This window comes from Gymnogyps californianus, chromosome 8 (genome assembly GCF_018139145.2).
Source record: "Gymnogyps californianus isolate 813 chromosome 8, ASM1813914v2, whole genome shotgun sequence".
Classification (NCBI taxonomy): Eukaryota; Metazoa; Chordata; class Aves; order Accipitriformes; family Cathartidae; genus Gymnogyps; species Gymnogyps californianus.
This window is the reverse complement of record NC_059478.1, coordinates 33,207,049-33,226,038: the sequence shown is the minus strand read 5'-3', so window position 1 is coordinate 33,226,038 and position 18,990 is coordinate 33,207,049. Positions and strand designations below refer to the sequence as shown.

The following is an 18,990-nucleotide window of genomic DNA, read 5'->3' as shown; positions in this document are numbered from 1 at the left end:
AATCCTCTATTACATCTACATATCTTAGAAACTACAAGGCATAAGGATAATTTATGCTGACTTTAACACAAGCTGTAGAAATTCACCCAGAAGTTCCTGTAGAAGAGCCCAGAAATCTGTAGGGGAATTGAAGCATGCCTTCTGGAAAGATCTCCGACTTTGATTCAGAAGTCAGCTAAAAACCAAAGCAATCCATGCCTTTGTGATCTGCCCCTATGTCCAATTGCCTTTGCTGTTAAAAACACATGCCTAATTTGAACTCCTGTCCAGCTTCCGATTCCAGCTATCAGGTCTTTACGTCTCTTATGCCTTTGCCAGACCAGAGATTCTCATCTGCGTGCATAGGTGTGCAGTCAACCATTTCCAGTTCAGCTAGTAAGTTCAGGACAATCAAGCCAGAAATTACATGTCTAGAGACTGAACTCCAGTTTCCAACAGTAGCATGGGAGGAAGCAGTATGCAACAGTAGTAGTATCACAAGGTAAACGAGCTGGGTCTGAGAACCAGCAGGCAGCAAGGAGAGGTTCATTGCCAAGTGGGGAATCTCACAGGAGGTAGACATAACTTGTGCTAGGCTTCCTACTTCTCTGGCGCTCCAGGAAATGTCAGTGACCAGGAGCGCTATCAGCAGAACAAGCAAACAGGAGCAAGGCAGTTATATGGCAGGTGGCACACAGGTGAGACAGATGTTCGTGGAAATGGCATCTGTCTCGTTTGTGTCGAAAATGACTTACAAATGGAGACATGTCACAAGACATCATCCCCTGTCCCTGCTGCTGCAGCCACCTCTGGTCCTTCAGCAAGCCCTACTCAGTGAAAACTCCTGAGGGAGGATGCTGTGGCTCAGGTCACAGGTTGTAGGAGGCCAAGTCGAGCAGCTCAGAAGGTGACTTCTGATGAAGTTACTGCAGTGCCAAAAGAGGAAACTGCAACAAATGGGCATCGAGATGATGTACAGGCAACCAACAGAATACTTCGAAAAGACTCTGCAGACGCAGGAGCCTAAGACCTATGAGGGCAACAAGACAGATATGACTGAGGTAACACTGGATCAGGAAGTAAGTGTGAACTCCCAAGAGCTCCATCTCCTGATGCTGTTTACCTAGCAATCTGGTTCAGGGCCCTGGCAGCAGAGGAGGAAGAACAAATCTTCTCTGTGAGGAGAAGACTGCAGGCAGGACTCCTCAGGTCATCAGAGTAGGACCAGGGCTAGAAAGAGGAATCAGTGAGCTGGAGGCATTCAGCTCTATAGAGCTTATGAGATTCATTCCAGAGTACTGAAAGGGCTGCACCTCCACTGTCTATAATCTACAAAAAAAAACCCCAAAACAAAACATGGCAATCAAAAGGGGATCACTAATGACTGGAAAAGGGCAAACTTTATGCAAGGAGGAAGATCCAGAGAATTATAGGCCAGTCAGTCTCACCTTCAGCCCTGGAGAGCTCATGAGATACTTCCTCTTGGAATCCATTTCCGAAGACGTAAATGGTAAGAAGGCAAATCAGGAACAGTTAATATAGATTTGCCAAATAACTGACCAATCTGACTGCCAAGATAGCTATGTGGATGAAGGGTGTAATACACCTCAACTTTACCAAAGCTTTTGACACCATTTAACATCAGCATTCTCATTTGGAAACTGAGGAAGCATGGGTTTGATGACTGCTAAATAGGCTGAAAATTAGATAGACCACTAGGATCAAAGACAGCATTAACCAATGGCTTGACAGCCAGTTATGAGAGAAGGTCAATAGCTACAGGGGCTAATACTACCCAGTATCTTCATCAGTGACCTCCATGGTGACACAGAACACACTCTCGGCAAACCTGTGAACAGTGCTACGTTCTGGGGATAGGGTGGGGTGGAAGAGTTTATAGATCCATCAGGTAGAGCTTTACTTCAGAGGGACCTGAATAAAAAGCATTTCAGAGCAAAAGCTAAAGATGGAGTAAGCCACGACAGCCCATCACTATTGAAAATGGATTAAAGACAATTCCAAAGACTCAGAAGAGACACTGCAAGATATCTTATCCACCTGTTTTATGTAGACTCTGCTTCTTGTCATTTTGAAGATTATCCTTCTGTTTTTGGTTTTCCTCATTCTTAGCATCCACACTAGTTTCAGTCCCTACAGCTCCAGAGGTCACAAAGGTTGGAACAGTTGGCTGCACTGTAAAAACAGATGAAAAAATAGAATTTTTTTTTTTTTTTGGCTACACAGGAGTTTTGCACTCAATTTTTCTGAATTCCTCATTTCTGTTTCTTTCCATTTCTCCTTAAGTATCTCATTTTCTACAGTGTGCCCTTACAAAATCTAGGATCATGTGGTATCTAGTCCCAATTGTTAAATTAGATAACTGTAAATTGAGTGAAAAATAAAATCAGTTGCTGAAAAAGGAAAAAAAAAACCCCCGATTACCTTTATCTGAAGGTCTTTCTGAAGATACAGTAGAAGAAGGTTTCCTTCTAAGTAAGGTAAGGCGTACAGTCTGTCCTGTGTTACGCAACGCCTCTACCACTTCTTGGTTGGTATAATCCTCTATATTAACTCCGTCAACCTAAAACAAGAAAATCGTATCATATAATAGTAATCACATTACATTCTTAGGCTGTACCATATACTGTAAGCAACATCCACATTATTTTGTGCAGAAATTATAGAGTTATTCACCCAAGACAGTAGTATTTGCAAAACAATCTCATTAAATCAGTTACATTTCACTAATTAGATAATATTTTCAAAATGCATTTTAAAAGGAAACACAACAGGGGCAACCACAAAACAGAATTCACTATTCTGATATCAGTATGCACTGATTTCCCTCTACAATTTTTTTGCTTACAAAAAACAGCTTGAGGAGTATTGTGGATGAAGCTTCCCAGCAAGAGTAGTCAACCTAGAACTCTGTTCAGTTCATTATCACTGTTAGTTTTCTCATAGATTTCTAACATGCCCCACACAAGCCTATACACATAACTGTTTGTATAATCCACTCTGAACAGCCCAATTCTTACATTTATTCAGATGTTTTAATTTACACCCAAAATACTCTGTTCACCTCACTGTTAGATCATGCATCAATAGGGGCTTCTCCTGCAAAGCTGCAGATAAAAGCACGAGGTTGTATCAATTTTTGCTTTCACAAAGGAGAAGCTGACTTTGGAAGGTCTGGCATAGCACATATTTTAAAAGTAATTTAAAATCATATCTCTATAAATATTACTTCTTAAAACAAAAAGACTGTGTAATTCATTCCTGGTTGTACTGTGAATGCAAAATTGGCTATTATTCAATTCACTGTTATTCAATGGTTTCTAATTTTTTCTACACATAAAGCTTTGGTTTTTAAACCTAAATTGTGACTATTAACATTTTGATTGTATCTACACTATCCTACACAGTCATTAAGGACCATAAACACTGTGCCACATCTTGCAAAATTTTAACCATCCTCAAATCCCATTCAATTCAAATAGAAGCTAATGTTGCTCATCTTTACTTCAGGCCAAAAGCCAAGATTCTCCACTCTGAAACATTTTAATCCAAATGCTTGCCTCTTTCATAGTTAACTACTATTTACTATTTTTTTGAATATAAAATAATATTTTAACCACAGCAAGCCAAAGCTCACTTCTGTTACAAATCTACCTAAACAAATACGAACCACCAAATTATTTCCTCTGCAAAGCGGAGGAGGTTTAATTAATTTTAGAAAGTCTTTACTACGTTGTTTTTTTAATGCTGAGATGTGTAATGAAGTATTAGTTCTACAACAATATATAAGCGGACTATTTTACTTACAGCAACAATTTTGTCATGAACATGAATTTGGCCATTGTGGTCAGCAGCACTACCAGGTATTATATTCTTCACGAAAATCCCTGAAGGTTCTGTGGCAGGGGGAGGGAAGGAAGAGAAACAAGTCACTACATTACCCTAATTTGTTTCTTTTCTTATTAAGATTTTTAATTACAGCCTTTTTCACACACTTCTTCTGTCCACAAAGTTATGATCCTGTAAACCACCAACATTTGCATGTTACCACTCACACAGCTTGACATAGAACGACTGAGGATCTCTGATGGAAAAAACAGCACCGACAACCACCTGTACACTGACCTCAAAATCTTTTCTTCAAAATGGCTCACAAAAGGCCACCTCCTCCATGGATTCATCCTTGTGCTTACCCAGGCTTTAAACCACAATCACTTAAATCCATGCTGCATTTGATTTCAATAGGACTACCTAAGCTAAAAGTATGTGCTTAAGTACTTTGATCAGGACTTCAATCATCTTACAGCTAAAGAATTTAGTACTTTAAATCTTAATGAAAAAGGATTTTTCTTAAAAAAAAAAGAGAGAGAGAGAGAGAGAAACATGGAAATCAGAAAAGCTGTGCTTTGTCATGTTTGATGTTTATTAATTCTAACTTCTAATTAGAACAAGGAAATAAAAAGAAAACAAAAAAAAAAGGTAAAAAATCCAATCATCAGTTGAAACAGTAACACTTCCTTTCCACAAACTCCTGCAAAATATGAGATGCTGATCTTTAATTCTAGTGAATCTTGACACTTCATCCATCCTTTTCTGAACACTAACCTTCCTCAGACACCTGCCCAACATGGTTTGTCCACGCTCAGCAAAACCCCTCTACCGGTGCTTCAAACCACCTTTTCCCATTGCCTGACACATGCCCTCCCCAACACAGTTCCCAGTGCTCACTGCACTGGCCTGGGATTCCTGATTGGCAACACAAGAGGATCTCCTGGGAATGAAGAGGGCTGGAGAGCAACTCCAGCTGCACCACATTCCCAGAATACTTTCTTGAGTCGCACGAGGAAAGGGAGGGGATAAAAAGCACTACCCCTTTGTGTAAAACCAGATATTCAGTTGAGTCAATTTTAAAGATATTATCATTTGTGGAACCAATATTTGAAAGACAAGTTAACAGCTCTAATTTAAAGAGGATTTAGGAAAAAAAAAAAACCCTGATTCCACGTGCCCATATCCTAGCACAGGTATTTTAATCTGTTCCGAGTCTAGACACTGAAACAGCCATCTGCCAAAGACAAGTACATCATCTTGTGAAGGTGGCATACACATCACACACTGCTAAGATTCTCTGCATCTCCTGCCTGGCAGAGGGATGGACTAGTTAATCCGACTGATCATTTCTACTCTAACACCTACAATTCATTTAACAAACGAAAGTTGCATGTTGAGCTATTTTGTACATACTGAAGATGCCATTCAAAAGTCAATGCAAACTGGGGACACCCGATACTCTGTTTTTTACATTCTTCTTAAAATGCGCTATCTGAATTGTGTTATATGCCGCAGGGGCAAAATAAGCTACAGTGTGGACAGGAGCCTGACTGTGTTAGAGTCTGTACATGCAGGAACTGTCTGTTACAGTTTAATGTCTTGCACAGTAACAACATAAGCATGTAAAAATCACAGCCCAACAGTCAAGTGGGAATTATTTTTTTAAGCTAATTACAACTCTTTAAAAATTTTTGTGGCTGAATTTCACTTTGCAGCAAGTTCTTCAAACATCTTCTTCACAGATTTTGTAAGTTACACTGTTTCAAAGAAGTGCTATCCATTTTCCCCATAGTAAATAAAGGGTGTTTGAGAAGCCCCTGTCCTAGACTTTACTAAATCCTGTAGAACTCACCTACATCACATGTGCCAGCATATCCAACAATTGTTATCCCCAGGCTTTGCCCATTCTTTTTTATAAGTTCAACATCATAGGTCTTAAAAAGGTTGGTATTATCCTATAAATAAAGCACAAGACAGTAAAAAAAAATCTCATAATTTCCCAGTACCATTACAATATTGCAGGTTAATTAAGATCTTCAGAAGTGAGCAGTGATTTTGATTTTCCTATTTTAGGAGGGATCATATTTGCAAAAGAGATATACCCAAGATTTCCTAAAAATAAGGTGTCACCCAAAGTCATTAGTTGCTTTTTAAATTCTTTCCTAATAATTTCTCCACATGCCTGTCAGAGGTATAATATTTATATTTTATGGAAAACAAAGGTTTTTGTTAGACTGCTCGGGGGGCCATTTCCCTTTGGATTCCACTGCCATTTGGTAACAACAAACTTCCCAGTCAATCCCACAAGACAACAGAAATCCTGAATGCCCTCAGTATTTCTTCTCTCCTTTTCTTATGTTAGTCCTGATAAACAGCGTCATGAATCCACTTGCCTGAGCTCTTTCTACTGGACAGTTAAGAAGCAAAAAAACCTGGTATAAATACACAGTGTTGTCACATCACACATTTCTGTCAGAAAAAGTGATGCTCATCTCTCCTTGTTATCACCTACTAAGGAAATGAAGGGCAGCAGGAAAGGGATCTCAAAAAAGAAACAGGTTCGACGCCCTGAAATGAAAGAAACTACGTGTATACATAGTAGGCACATCTCTATTACAGAAGCAGTTGCCTACTTAAATGCAAATATGGGAGACTAGGTAGGTGTTTGAGCTTATTGTTTGTTTTTATGCTAGATTCCAAACCACAAAACCATTCCAAAAGTCAATCTTACACACATCAGCTTAATAAGTTTGATATGATCCTGTTCAGATTTGAACTCCACCAAACTGCAAAGAGTACTGGAAGCCTCCAGGTTGTCTGAGGCAATGAGAAGCAAAAGACTCATTAGTTCGCATTCAACGAAAATTATTATTTTTAAGACCTAACAGAGGAAGGGAGAGTATTCATTTGTAAATGCTTTATTGTTGAACTGATAAGATGACTTCTCATAATAAACAATACTTGAAAAGAGAAGCACATAACATGACCTGTTCTCTGAACCCTCCGCTTACTACAATTACCAAAAAACCATAAAAGCCACTAGCTAAGATTACAATATGATCTGACCTTTCACTGGAGAAGTATGTGGAAAAAGGTCCCCACAAAGCTGGCCTCCGTATGTCTGCTCTGACAAGTAAGAATCAAAACTGCAAGACAGAGTTCAAACAGGACACACTAAAGACATTGGTGATACCAAAACCAGTCAAGCACATAGATCTGGGATTGCAAGGGACAAATTAAAATACATAAAGTTGTTTGTTTTCAGTAATCAGATACAGCCCAATGAGATCAAAAAGAAGATGATGATCAGAGTAAGGTCTGTTAAAACGATGAAATCAAGAGGGATAGTGTCACTGCCAACAGCAAAAAATGGACCGGGAAATTGGAAAACATTTCTTAAGAAAGTGAACAAAAGAGAAGCTGAATCAAATGCTTGCCAAGCACCAGCTTTGGAAGGACCTATATTAAAAGCAGGCCGAAGTTATGGCCGTGCCTATTTCACTTTTCACTGAAAGAGAAATCGATGGACAGCTATCTCCTTTCTTATCACAAACACCTCCCTCCACTAGCCAACTCATTAAGCTCATTAAATGCTTTCCAACTCTCTTGCTCCATAAGACGCTGATGGAGTTGAAGATAAGTTTTGATGCTCTGTCACTTATCTTTAGGAGAGGGAACCAAAACAGTAAACAAGCCTATAGCAACATCTGAAATGGAGCTATGGCCTTGAGAGTCCTGCTATTTTGACAATCAAAAGCCCTTCATAGTCGGTGCTCTGGCGCTACAGAAATTTTCTCTAAGTAATGTTACTGGTAGAATGCAAAACATTGGAAGTGGAGTCTGGAAAAATCAAAGTACAGAGTCCTAAATACAGTCAGCACAAGTAGGCTGCTAGCATTGCTGTCAGTATCTTGGAGTGTACAGATAATATGACTGTTTTCTTGTGCCTATGCACAGACATAAGTAGTTTCAGTTATTCTCTACTACAGGAAATTTAAAGTAAATCAAATATTAATATAAAATTGAAAAAAACTAACCATATATTAAAAATGCCTTTCTGCTGGCTTGCAAAAAAGAAAAGGAAAATATTTTCTATTCCAAAGCTCACAGCTAGTGAAAGTACTCAGAAACTAGAGAGAAATTAGATTATAGGAAAAAGTTCTGTTGTAAATCAGACACAAACTGAAAGGTGGACCATTAAAATCATCATTACATTAATAAATACATTCAGATTAGTCACTATTCTTGACTTCAGCAAATCTCTCTTAACACCAGAAAGAGGAGTTTCTTCAAATCTCAATATGAAGGCACTATTTAGTTCAGAAAACAATAGATGACATTCAGAAAGAGGTAGATGAAATTGCGATGCTATTTTTTTTCCCCTCTAAACTAAATAGCAGGAATAAGGAGGACACTGAAAAGACATCCAGAAGGAATAACATTTTAGAAAGGCTGCAGCATCTACAATGCTCAGGGTTGATTAGTGACAAACAGGCCCGCCTTTGAGGCGGGAAGAGAGAAAAATAGTACTTTGTAGAGGAAACAAAACTAGGACCGTGTTATTTTTTCCTAATACAGGCCTTGGAAAATGATACAGCCAGAGAAGAAGTGCTTCATAACGATGCTGATTCTCTAGCAAAGCCTTTTTTCAGAATATTAGACAAGCCCACTTTTAAGACTCTAACCTTATGTACATAGATTACCCCCTCCCATCTCTCTGCCACTCACGTTTCCTACTACACCAATCCCCCTTCTGAGAAAAGGAGCTTGAGAAGGACCCAAAATACTTTACTGACAGCTTCAGCCACAGAGATGCAAGACACAAAGCTAATGGCTGCCTTTGCAGTGACTATGCCCAGTAAGCGAGAAGGTGAGTTTATAACAATATGACTGCTAGTCTGACCTTTAAAAACGGTGCTTCAAAAAAAATAGCTCTCTTCACTCATATTCAAGAAACTAGACAAGAAAGAAAAGGCTACTCAGATTCTACACCTAAATCTAAGCAGCACAGTAGTAGCAGATGGTACACAAGCACAGCTTTGTTTATGTTTCAAGACCTACTGTACACTTAGTGTAGCATTTGTTGATTTTAATTACTCAAAACTGAAAAGAATGACTTCAAAAACAAGAGACTTTGATATGACCATGATAAGATTTGCTAAAACAAGTTTCAAAATTTTTAGATATATTTCCTATCACAGACAGTAGTGTAGACTATGAAAACATTACACTTATGTTTCATAAAAAGATGATTGTGCTGAATAATTCTGGTGTGGCCATGGCGCTCTGGATTTCAGACTAGGGAAATTCACAGTCAAGTTTTAAATCCACTTACAAATGATTGATTAGCAAAAATGTAATGAGCTAAGAAGGAGAACTAAAAGTACCATTTATCGATAACGTTTATGGTCTCGGTAATTAAATTACCCACTCTGAAATAAATTCTGTAAAGCTGGTCGTTCCGATCCCAAGATTATAGGTATTAATAACATACAGGAAAAAGGGAAAAATTATAGAAGGCAGGGCTATAGTAATGACCACTTAAATACACGCATATGATATCTGGAAACTCAAACGAGGAGAAGCACTTTAGGTCTCAAGAACACTCTGTTCTCCTCCTTTCTGATCACAAGCCACAAACATACTTAAAAATGTCATAAGTAAACACCAGATACTTACATTTCCATTTTGAAAGGAAGGTAATGTACTGACTGGCCAGCTCACAGGAGCTGGTGGAGTCTCCATAATTTCACGCTTCGGGTCTCTTGCAACGATCATCCTAACAGAATTCCCACAGTTTCTCAGCACTTGGGCAACTTGTTCACTGGTCATTCCTTGCACATTGGTCCCTCCAATCTGTAAGATGTGATCTCCTGTCCGGAGCCTCCCATCCTTCAAACATAAATAAAATTGCAAAAAATGTTCCCAGTCTATACATAAAATATCTTTTCCGTTACAAAATTGAAACTGCGTACAGGCATCTTCATGGCATGAGAGCCAATGCAAGAAAATACCATAAAATTGACACCACGGCAACACACTAAATAATTCAAGGAAGCATTTGCACAATCATGCACTGTTTTTTCCACAGTAGTTAACAGTGGTAAATCAACCTCTCCAAAGCGGAGTAAGATACACAAGTTGAATAGCACCATTCCTAAGAAAGTGGTTACTTTTCTCATTTAGGAGAAAACAGACTGCAACAATGTTTTATAATCTCACAGGTTGTTATGTGTTGCTGTTTCATGGAACACTCCTCATCGGATAGGGGTTAGAATAAAAAGCACAGCATTTTGATTTAGGACTTTTTAGAGTTTTTCCTAATACTGCTATATTAGCTTGGCAATTCTTTTCTCATATGACTAGCTCCAACTTGAGCGAGTAAATCCACCGAAGGTAACAAGACTCCACGCAAACCATTTTTTACATGATAATTATGATTCATGACCTACATCATCATTTCTATTATAAGCAAGCACTCATAGGACCAAATCCTCAGCTGGTATTGATCAGCACAGCTCCACCACCTTAGGTGCATTGATTTATACAGAGTTATTCCCAGAACTAACTCCAACTCATTTACAAACTCATCCAATTTTAACATTTATATGTGCTTATTATTTCACATGTTCTTAATGATGTCTCATTCAGCTGAGAATGATGTGGTGAGTTCTTAACTTACAGGCTTCATTTGTAGTCAAAACACTTTACTCCTTACAATAAAACAGGTGTAACACAATAATTAAAAAATACTCATTTACACATGACAGGTTCCGAGGGAGGCAGTCAAGCAAAAGCCAACATTTTCCAGTAAAGCTCTCCGAATCTCCAGTTTTCGTTTCCATCCTACACTAGAGGAAACACCTTAGCCTCTCTCTTCTGTATGTTACCAGATCTTGTCTGCATGGGTTCCAGACCTCAAATATTGTAACTTGTCATGACCAAATGCATATTAAAAGCCCAAATCTGTTTTGCTATTGCACATATTCTACACCTGAAATGTAGCAACACTTAGCACTGAGTCTTTAAAGATTAGCAATCAAAGGTTGCAAACTGTACCTGTGCAACTTTAAAAAGATAACAGTAACTTCAAAAGGCTTTGCATCAATCCTAAGTGTCTCCTTGAACTGGTCAGACTGCAAGGCAGGGATCAAAACCCCTTTAAAATGAAACCCACTAAAAATAGGACATCTTCAATCTATAAACTGAGTCTTGCAACGCAATTACTTCAATAGGGCAGATTCTCTTGCCTGACAATTCATTTGGAGAGTTTGTCCCTACAGATGTTGCCGAATGTGCCAAATTCTACAGAGGATGTGCAAATCCATTAAGAGTATTTGTCTTCCCCCAGACTGACCAAAGGCTGAAAATATCAAAAGTATTCAAAATATTAGAAGGTTAGACAACTTTTCAGAATTTCTGCATGTTCAACAATGTTATAAAAGCCAAAGCACGTCTGAGAAACAACTTAATTCATATCAGGTGCTGATTTTCTCCTCAGTCATACCTTCAACATATTTACTTATAAAGTATATGTTGGCATTCAGACTTTGATGCTATCAGCTTCCTTTTGTTTAAGTATATTAGTTTATTTTAAGACTGTCAAAACCAGTTAATTATACTTTACAATCAAACAAGAAGTGACATAATACAACAAATTACCCGATCTGCTAATCCCCCAGGAACAATTGTTCTTACAACTACTCCATTTGATTTTCCTCCTACAATTCCAAAGCCTAATCCTGAACCATCGTTAATCAGCTCAACGTCTTCAACATGGCCCCAGTGAATCTGCAATTAATAAAAACAGGAGATTTTAATTTCAGTCGATCTTTAATGTTTCTCACTTTCACATGTACTAGGAATGATGAGAATTAATCAGAGCAATTTTCTCGCTCTACCCCACATACTGGAGATCTGCTGGATTTTGTTCAGTCAGCTTCATTTCCTTATAAATATGCACTGGGCTTTCTCATCTGTTTTTAAACATATATTTTGTCCTTCACTTTCAGGATAACAGGATACTAGGAAAAAGCTTGACTAAGAAAAAGCAATTTTAAGATTTTCTTGCCAAAATGAAAGCTATCCTTTTAGTTTTTCATAAATCAAGAATACTGCAAACAACAGAGAAAAACAGAGGCCAGGAGCTTGCACTGGCCTAGTTTTCACTTAGCATTGCCCAAATTCTTATTTCTGATATTTCACTTACACACTCTAACCACCACCAGTACACGTTGAATTAATAGCTCAGTACAATACTCTGCCATACTGAATTGGAAGCATGTTTCTAAGCTACACTGTACCATGACCTTATGTTCTACAAGACAATCTGAAAATAACAAAGCTGTTAAGCAACCCAAACCCAGCCAATGTTTCTGTCAGATTAATATCTCATAGAAACCAAAATGGAGCAAAGTAGGCAGATTTAAGTCTTCTGTGAATAAAGGATTTATTAGCATACTGAAAATCTTTGCCAAAGCCAGTTAAATATCATAAAAGAAGTTTAAAGACCCCCTGTAGAGATATATATTTGTATTTTATTTTGTTAGTCTGTTCAGTGCAGATCTTTCAATGAAAAAGCAGTTAAAGTTTAATTCTTTAAAATTTTCAGTGCAATAAACAATATTGATTATCCACTAAAACCTTCAGATTTCACTAGCTCTGTAATAATCATGAGGGAAATAATTACTGGGAATAAGGAAATGCACTGCTCTTAACCAGATTTTCATCAAAACCTACTAGCATCATAAATTAAGATTCCAATATTGCAAACCCTGGATTTGGGTGTGCAGTTCAACCAAATTCAGTGAAGCCACCTGGACCATATGGTTTGAACACAGATGGAAGTTCAGCCCTAGCTTATTACATGTCCCAGTGACAATCCCTCCTTGTTCAAGAAAACAAAAGGGTTCACAATCAATGAAATTTGCAGATTAAAAAAACCCTGATAAATAAACAGGGATCGAGAGGTTCTTTAACAGATACTTTTTGTTTGTTTTTAAAACAAAGGCAAGGCTTTTTGTTTTGAGCAGTTCAAGTTTAAATTGGTTGGTATATTTCAAGCAGTACTCATGATAGGTTATGTTTACACTCTTTTAAGATGTAATCAGAGCATCTTTAATTGCTGAGCACAAGTAGGTTTCAGCTGGGTATACTCGTAAAATGCTTTACCCAGCCTATGCTGAACAGACCCTGCTGCTAAGAATATGTTGATCTACTAAAGCTTCTGCTATCCCATAAAAACCCAGGATCTATTTTATAACAACTTCATGCAGCTTTGCAATGGAAGCCTTACACTTATTGCATGATCAGTCTAAATGAAATGTCATCGCATACAAAATCTGATTAAAGAAAAAAATCCCTATACGTAAACCTTGCTAACACAAACACTTACAACCACAAAAAAAAAAATCCATCATAGTTCAAAATCTGATTTTGACAGTATTACAACAACTCACAGTCTCAGGTGGATTTATATCACTTAATAAGACAGCCGAAGTTCTGCTGTTTCCTTGAACTGGCTCCCTAGCAACAACCAGATGTAGAGATCCTGTGGATTGCTGGAGGAGGGCAATAGCGTGCTGATGGGAAATGTTCTGATCCAATGGGGTGCAATTAATGGCCAGTATGTGGTCATTTTCCTTTAGCCTTTGATCCCTTAACAAAACATTAAAAGCAATTTTAAAATGCAGCATAGTGACTTCACAACAGGCTCGTGTAATTTAAATATGAACATGCAAAATACACAGTTATGCAAGGTTAAATATTTATATATTAAAAAAGATCTGCTTATTAGACTGTCTTCACCAACATACAAACTACATGCAATCCACACTGTACCGAACTGCCCAGCCATATTTTGTTCCAACTTTATCATGGTACACAAATTTGCCCAATGTTTTCCTTTGCTTCTATTCAAAATTCAATGAAATTCCCTTATCCTTTCTTGATGATATTGAATTACAGGGCAGAAAAAAATTATTTTTGTAGTTATACAATGAACTAGGAACTATTCTTCATTATGTTTAGCACTACATGATACCATCTCTAAGTACCCACAACTCAGGCTATGATATTGTTTTGTATCATTATTTAAATCTAAAGATTGATGAGCTGCATATTTATATTTTACTCAAAATTTACAGTATCAAACTTCAGACATCAAACTTTCTTCAAGCAATACACAGTTCAACTTATACCTTAAGAGAATATAAATTTCACAGTTAATTCACCCTAGTGATGAATTTAGATTTGTGACAAGAGAGAAACCATCACTCATCTCCTTTGTTAAATATTCATTCTGAGCACGAGACCAAACTGTTACATAGACAGACACTGCCTTCAAAGCTCTGTAGGAATCCAAAAAAAGTCTCCAGGAGATCTCGTCTCAGAAGCAAAATGGGAAGCATGCTGGGGAAATTTATGAACTCCAAAACAATATAACTGCACATCTTAACTAACGCATTTTAAACTTCCTTTTTATCATGTGATGTTTAAGATGTTTCCCAGAAATCACTTTCTTCAAGCACTAACCATATTTTAGATTCTCTCATCAAAGAAAGTGAGCAGCAGGTCATCAAATCCTAAAGTGAGATATTCACCCTCCTTTGACATCCGGATCAGTCCATCTGTCTCCACTTTGAAAGAGCCTAATATGCTTTTCTTTAAGTGTTCTCTGGTGTGTTCTCTGTGGGCCCATAGCCATTATCATTCCAACCTCTCCCCACTCTTTTTGTCATCCTGTGTTGGCACTTCCTGACATGTGTTATTTAAAAAGTGACACCAATGACTTGAAATCTAGACACATTTTCTTGAAACATAATTCCAAGCACTGCATTTGTCTCATGCCAACTCTTGTGGTTTTACAATCACATTTTATTTTTAAAGGATTGCTCTGTCTTTTGTTGTTGGGTGAAAACCCACAGACAATACGGGAAGAAACTGCCTGAAGCCTTGATTCTATGATGACATCTGTGCAGGGATCTGTCGGGAGGACTGGATATAAATTTACACAGGAAACAAACAGTAAAACCAACTATAAATAGGGCATTGTCACAGGCGCATAAATAAAGAAACAAGGAGGGGGGAAAAAATCTTTCAGGGACACAATGCATAAAAATTCAAACGGAGGCTAATTTTTATTTTCCTTGTATTCTTTTCTGAGTTTTCTTTTGTTTTTTAATCAGTACTCAAGATTCTCTTAAGTGAGTCATGATTTCTGGAAATTCCATTTATGAATGGCTCGGATATTTAAAACTCATCTGAAAATCTGATCCTCAAAACATGAGTCCATTTAGTTGAAAAGCCAGGATTCAAGATACCACCAACAAAATATCCACCAGATAACCCAGACAAACATGTTAGTCTGATAGAGTTTTCAACGTGAAAGTCGTGACTTTTCCCTTCATGGAAATACTGCAATTTTCCAATACAATTATAAAGATCTCACCTGTCAGCTATGCTTCCTGGCTGGACTTCCTTGACAAAGATACCAACTTCTCCCAAGCTGTGATTTTTAAGGGCAACCACACTAAATCCAAGACCTCCAACAGAAGGCTTTTCAATCTTTATTGATTCTATTTGTCTCCCCTAATAAAACAGAAAAAATTGATTTACTAATTTTTAATGCAATAGAATGAGCTAGTTTAAAATTTATGAACACCGTGAGAATTATTCTCCTCTTAAGACTAAACAAAGGCAAAATACTGAATATGTTATTTCTATAAAAGCTCCTCCATTTATTATTTTTAATATAGGAGAGTATTGGATATGCAAGCACTCTGAGGTTCTGAAACCTCAGGGAATTTAAGAGCTGCTTTCACACTTCATTCACATTATGAGATGAATTCCAAACTGGATGAAAACTATGAACGAAGTGCTGTCTAGAGCAATATATTTGGGATTTCTGGAAATGCTGCATAGCTAAACTAAATTACTTGTCTTTTGGCTCCCCTTGCTTTTAATGCTGATTTTTAGGTGTGCGTTCAAAAGACTGCAGCTTTTAAATAAAGAAATTAATTTCCTTCCCCTCCCTGCAACTTCACACTTAATGCTAAAAAAAGTTTGCTTTTGCGACTGCCTGCTTTTCAGTTCTAATACAAGATTTCTGGGGTTGTTTACTGGGAAATATTACTTAGAGAATGCACTGCTATCACAGCTGTTTTATCCAAAATAATGTGCAGTCTTTACAGCTAAACCTTTTATCTGATGAGTTAATGACACACTAATGAGAAGAGTTATGCTCAAAATATTACAGCTACATTAAGGTAGTCAATTAGCAACAGTTACTTAATATAGAAAGGCATGACTAACCAATTAAATTAATGGTTCAAAGTAACACAGAACAATGCATTTGTGGTATAAATGCCAATCCCACATGGGTGGATGTCTGCACCTGTACAACTTCCATAAGCATCTGGTACATGCTACATCCCATGTTAATGAAATCAGCACCTGTCTGGCAAAGTTAAGACATACTAAATGAAGAGTTAAATAAAATATTACATGCCAGTTCTTTTAATCATTTGCACTGTTCATGTATTAACAAAGTTGGTACGTTACCAATTTAAAATGCACTTGATAAAACAAGTCTCTCCATCAAAACAAGTTTCTGCAGAAGATGTCCATTTTGAATTAAGTGTCATCAAATACCAAAAATGTTTTCTGGCAACTGAAATTTATTTTCAACATTGGTGTGTTTGGTAGAAAGGAAGACAAAAAAATTGGCAAAGAAAGAAAAAAAAACCAAACCACACGAAACCACTTTCCGTTGCTAACAATATCTTTCACAAGGAAAAGTTATCCTCAGCACTTCTACTCTCTTACTGACTAGGAGGCACCACACTCCCAGATACACAACAAAAGAGCATGTTTGAAAATGTACTCCAAAAGCCTATAAGAAAAAGTTTGACATTAAAGGAAAATAAGTTTGGCTCACTAAACCTGAGAGCCTTACCTTTGCCATCTGTTGGATGATTGTGTTAAATTCATTAACTCCCAGGTTTGAAGGGAAGGTAGATGCTTTGGGTTCAGGTGAACTGCCAGGTGTATACACGCTCCCAGCAGCAACTGATTTGTCAGCAAACACTAGTAGCCCTCTCTTAGTAAAATCAAAATCTACTGAACGGTCAGGAGGCATGTAATTGAGCTGTTGAAAATGAACAAAGATGTAGAAAAACTATTAAAAACAAAAGAAGAGATCTCCACATATATCATTTTGTGTGAAGACTGCCAAAGAAGCAAGCATACATGTGTTCATATATGCCTATTCACACAAACATACTCACCTGTATTAATCAGGCAATAATATATAAGCTATAACCAAGCTACCATATAAAGTTTAAACTGTTTTTCAGAAGGAAAGTTCCCTGAATGTTTCAGCTGTGTTTCTACTCCACTTATTTTCTCCATTTCTTTCATGCTTCTTCCCTGCCCAGGCCCATTATCCTCTTTTCACCCTGATATTCCAGGATGCAGTACATGCAAAAGCACCAAACATTAAAGAGGCACTCAAGCACTGTTGCAACTATCAGGCAAACCTAGACAATTTTGGCACAAGAATCCAAATTTTTTAAGAGTCACTTAGTCACTCAGGAGCCAAAGGCCTGGTCTGTATTATTTCCTCCCCAGAGAGAGCCTAGGGTACAAACTAACTACCATTGAACATGCTATCATTGCTAGAACTTGCAGTTCCATTTCTAGTCCTGACAGATAATGAAGAAATGCAGAAATACTCCCAGTGTGACATAGTAAACCGAAAAATCCCATCCTGAATGAAACTGCTCATGAGAGACATGCTTAAAAAGAATTTCAAGAAAACCTAAGTTTTCTAGATACAATAATTCTGAACATTCTGGATATAAAATCCATTATGCCACAGTCTCAAAGTATGATCTCAGATATATTTGCATTTTCATATACTTTTAATAGCTTGCAGACATGCATCCAAGCTTTGGAAGGAAGGAACAGGAACAGATGCAGCACCTATGTGAACAAGGGAAGAAGGGAGAATGAGTGGCACAACCACTGCCATGCCACCCAGGCAGGAACATGCGGAATACATTTGGCAATAACAGCAAGGTGGCCTCGTCCCCCTGACACCCACCCCACTATATCTGCAGCTGGGTAGGTGCAGTAACAGCAGAGACAGGGATCACTGCTGCTTAGGGTATGTCAAGTTAGTCCCTGATCCTAAGTTTGCATGCCTGACTCTGCTAACTGCACGGTGAGACCTGTTCATGCAGATGTGTCATTGATGCCCATGTCCACAAAATCTAAGTGTCAGTTGGCATTACAAACCAATCCACACAATTTCCTTCCACTGCTGAAGCCAAGTCATTTTAAAGCCAGCTTGGGTACATCTGCATCAGAGCTTGGCAAATCTTCAGGAGTGGTTTTCTAGATTTTATTTCCCAAAGCAAGTTAACCTTTCTTGTACAAGTCAGCAGGAACTAAGTGATGATGTCTTCTAAGGAGAAAAGATGCTGCCAGTTAGCTGATAAACAGTATTTAGTTTCTGTGAAAAACAAAGGATCCCAGTTCCAACTGTGTTCAGAACTCAAAGTACTAGAGCTGATGTCTTTTGCAGATGCTTTTTTCCGACTGATGTGGTTCTCAACACCTGCCTCTCTGCATCCCTTTCAAAGTACGTTGCCCCATGACCTGTTTGTTGCAGTACCACTTCTCATTTCAGTAGTGACTCTGGAGATACTAGCTTGACAAAAAACCAAAAAAACCCCAAAAACAAACAAACAAAAAGCCCAACATTCACTCACACCAAGTTACAGCTTATTAATGAGAGCGCCCTCATTAACACACGCCTACATACCCTGTTTCAAGTTCCAAGTTCACCATAGTTATCATCACACCAACAACCGTAATTTTACACTCACTTGTTCCTTCAGTTGCTTGATGGATTGCTGGAGGGTCAGTATCTGGTTAAACAAAGGGCTCTTGAGTGTGTTACGTAAAACAGTCAGGTTTTCATTATGTTGGGAATCTCTTTTCTCACGCAGTTTTGCTTGCAGACGATCAAGGATCTGCAGCACCTGCTGTTTATCTGCACCACAAAGTAGTACATGTTAGGAATGGAGCTTCATTTCTCACTGCTTAACAAAAGTAATCACTTTCAGACTACGTACCTGCAGCAGGATTTTCAGGCAT

At 37.9% G+C, this 18,990-nt stretch overlaps 1 protein-coding gene across 1 annotated transcript in view; it reads right to left on the bottom strand.

The window, feature by feature from the left end:
• Positions 1-18,990, bottom strand: part of PATJ (PATJ crumbs cell polarity complex component) — a 149,740-nt gene extending 130,750 nt beyond the window's left edge. The window contains exons 1-12 of the mRNA XM_050900983.1: positions 18,969-18,990; positions 18,720-18,886; positions 16,784-16,975; positions 15,278-15,417; positions 13,287-13,485; positions 11,491-11,619; positions 9,508-9,720; positions 5,690-5,783; positions 4,246-4,266; positions 3,805-3,893; positions 2,419-2,560; positions 2,038-2,187 (exon numbers count right to left, since the gene is read on the bottom strand). Of these exons, the coding sequence (XP_050756940.1) occupies positions 2,038-2,187; positions 2,419-2,560; positions 3,805-3,893; positions 4,246-4,266; positions 5,690-5,783; positions 9,508-9,720; positions 11,491-11,619; positions 13,287-13,485; positions 15,278-15,417; positions 16,784-16,975; positions 18,720-18,886; positions 18,969-18,990 (1,558 nt within the window). The remainder of the gene's footprint in view (positions 1-2,037; positions 2,188-2,418; positions 2,561-3,804; positions 3,894-4,245; positions 4,267-5,689; positions 5,784-9,507; positions 9,721-11,490; positions 11,620-13,286; positions 13,486-15,277; positions 15,418-16,783; positions 16,976-18,719; positions 18,887-18,968) is intronic.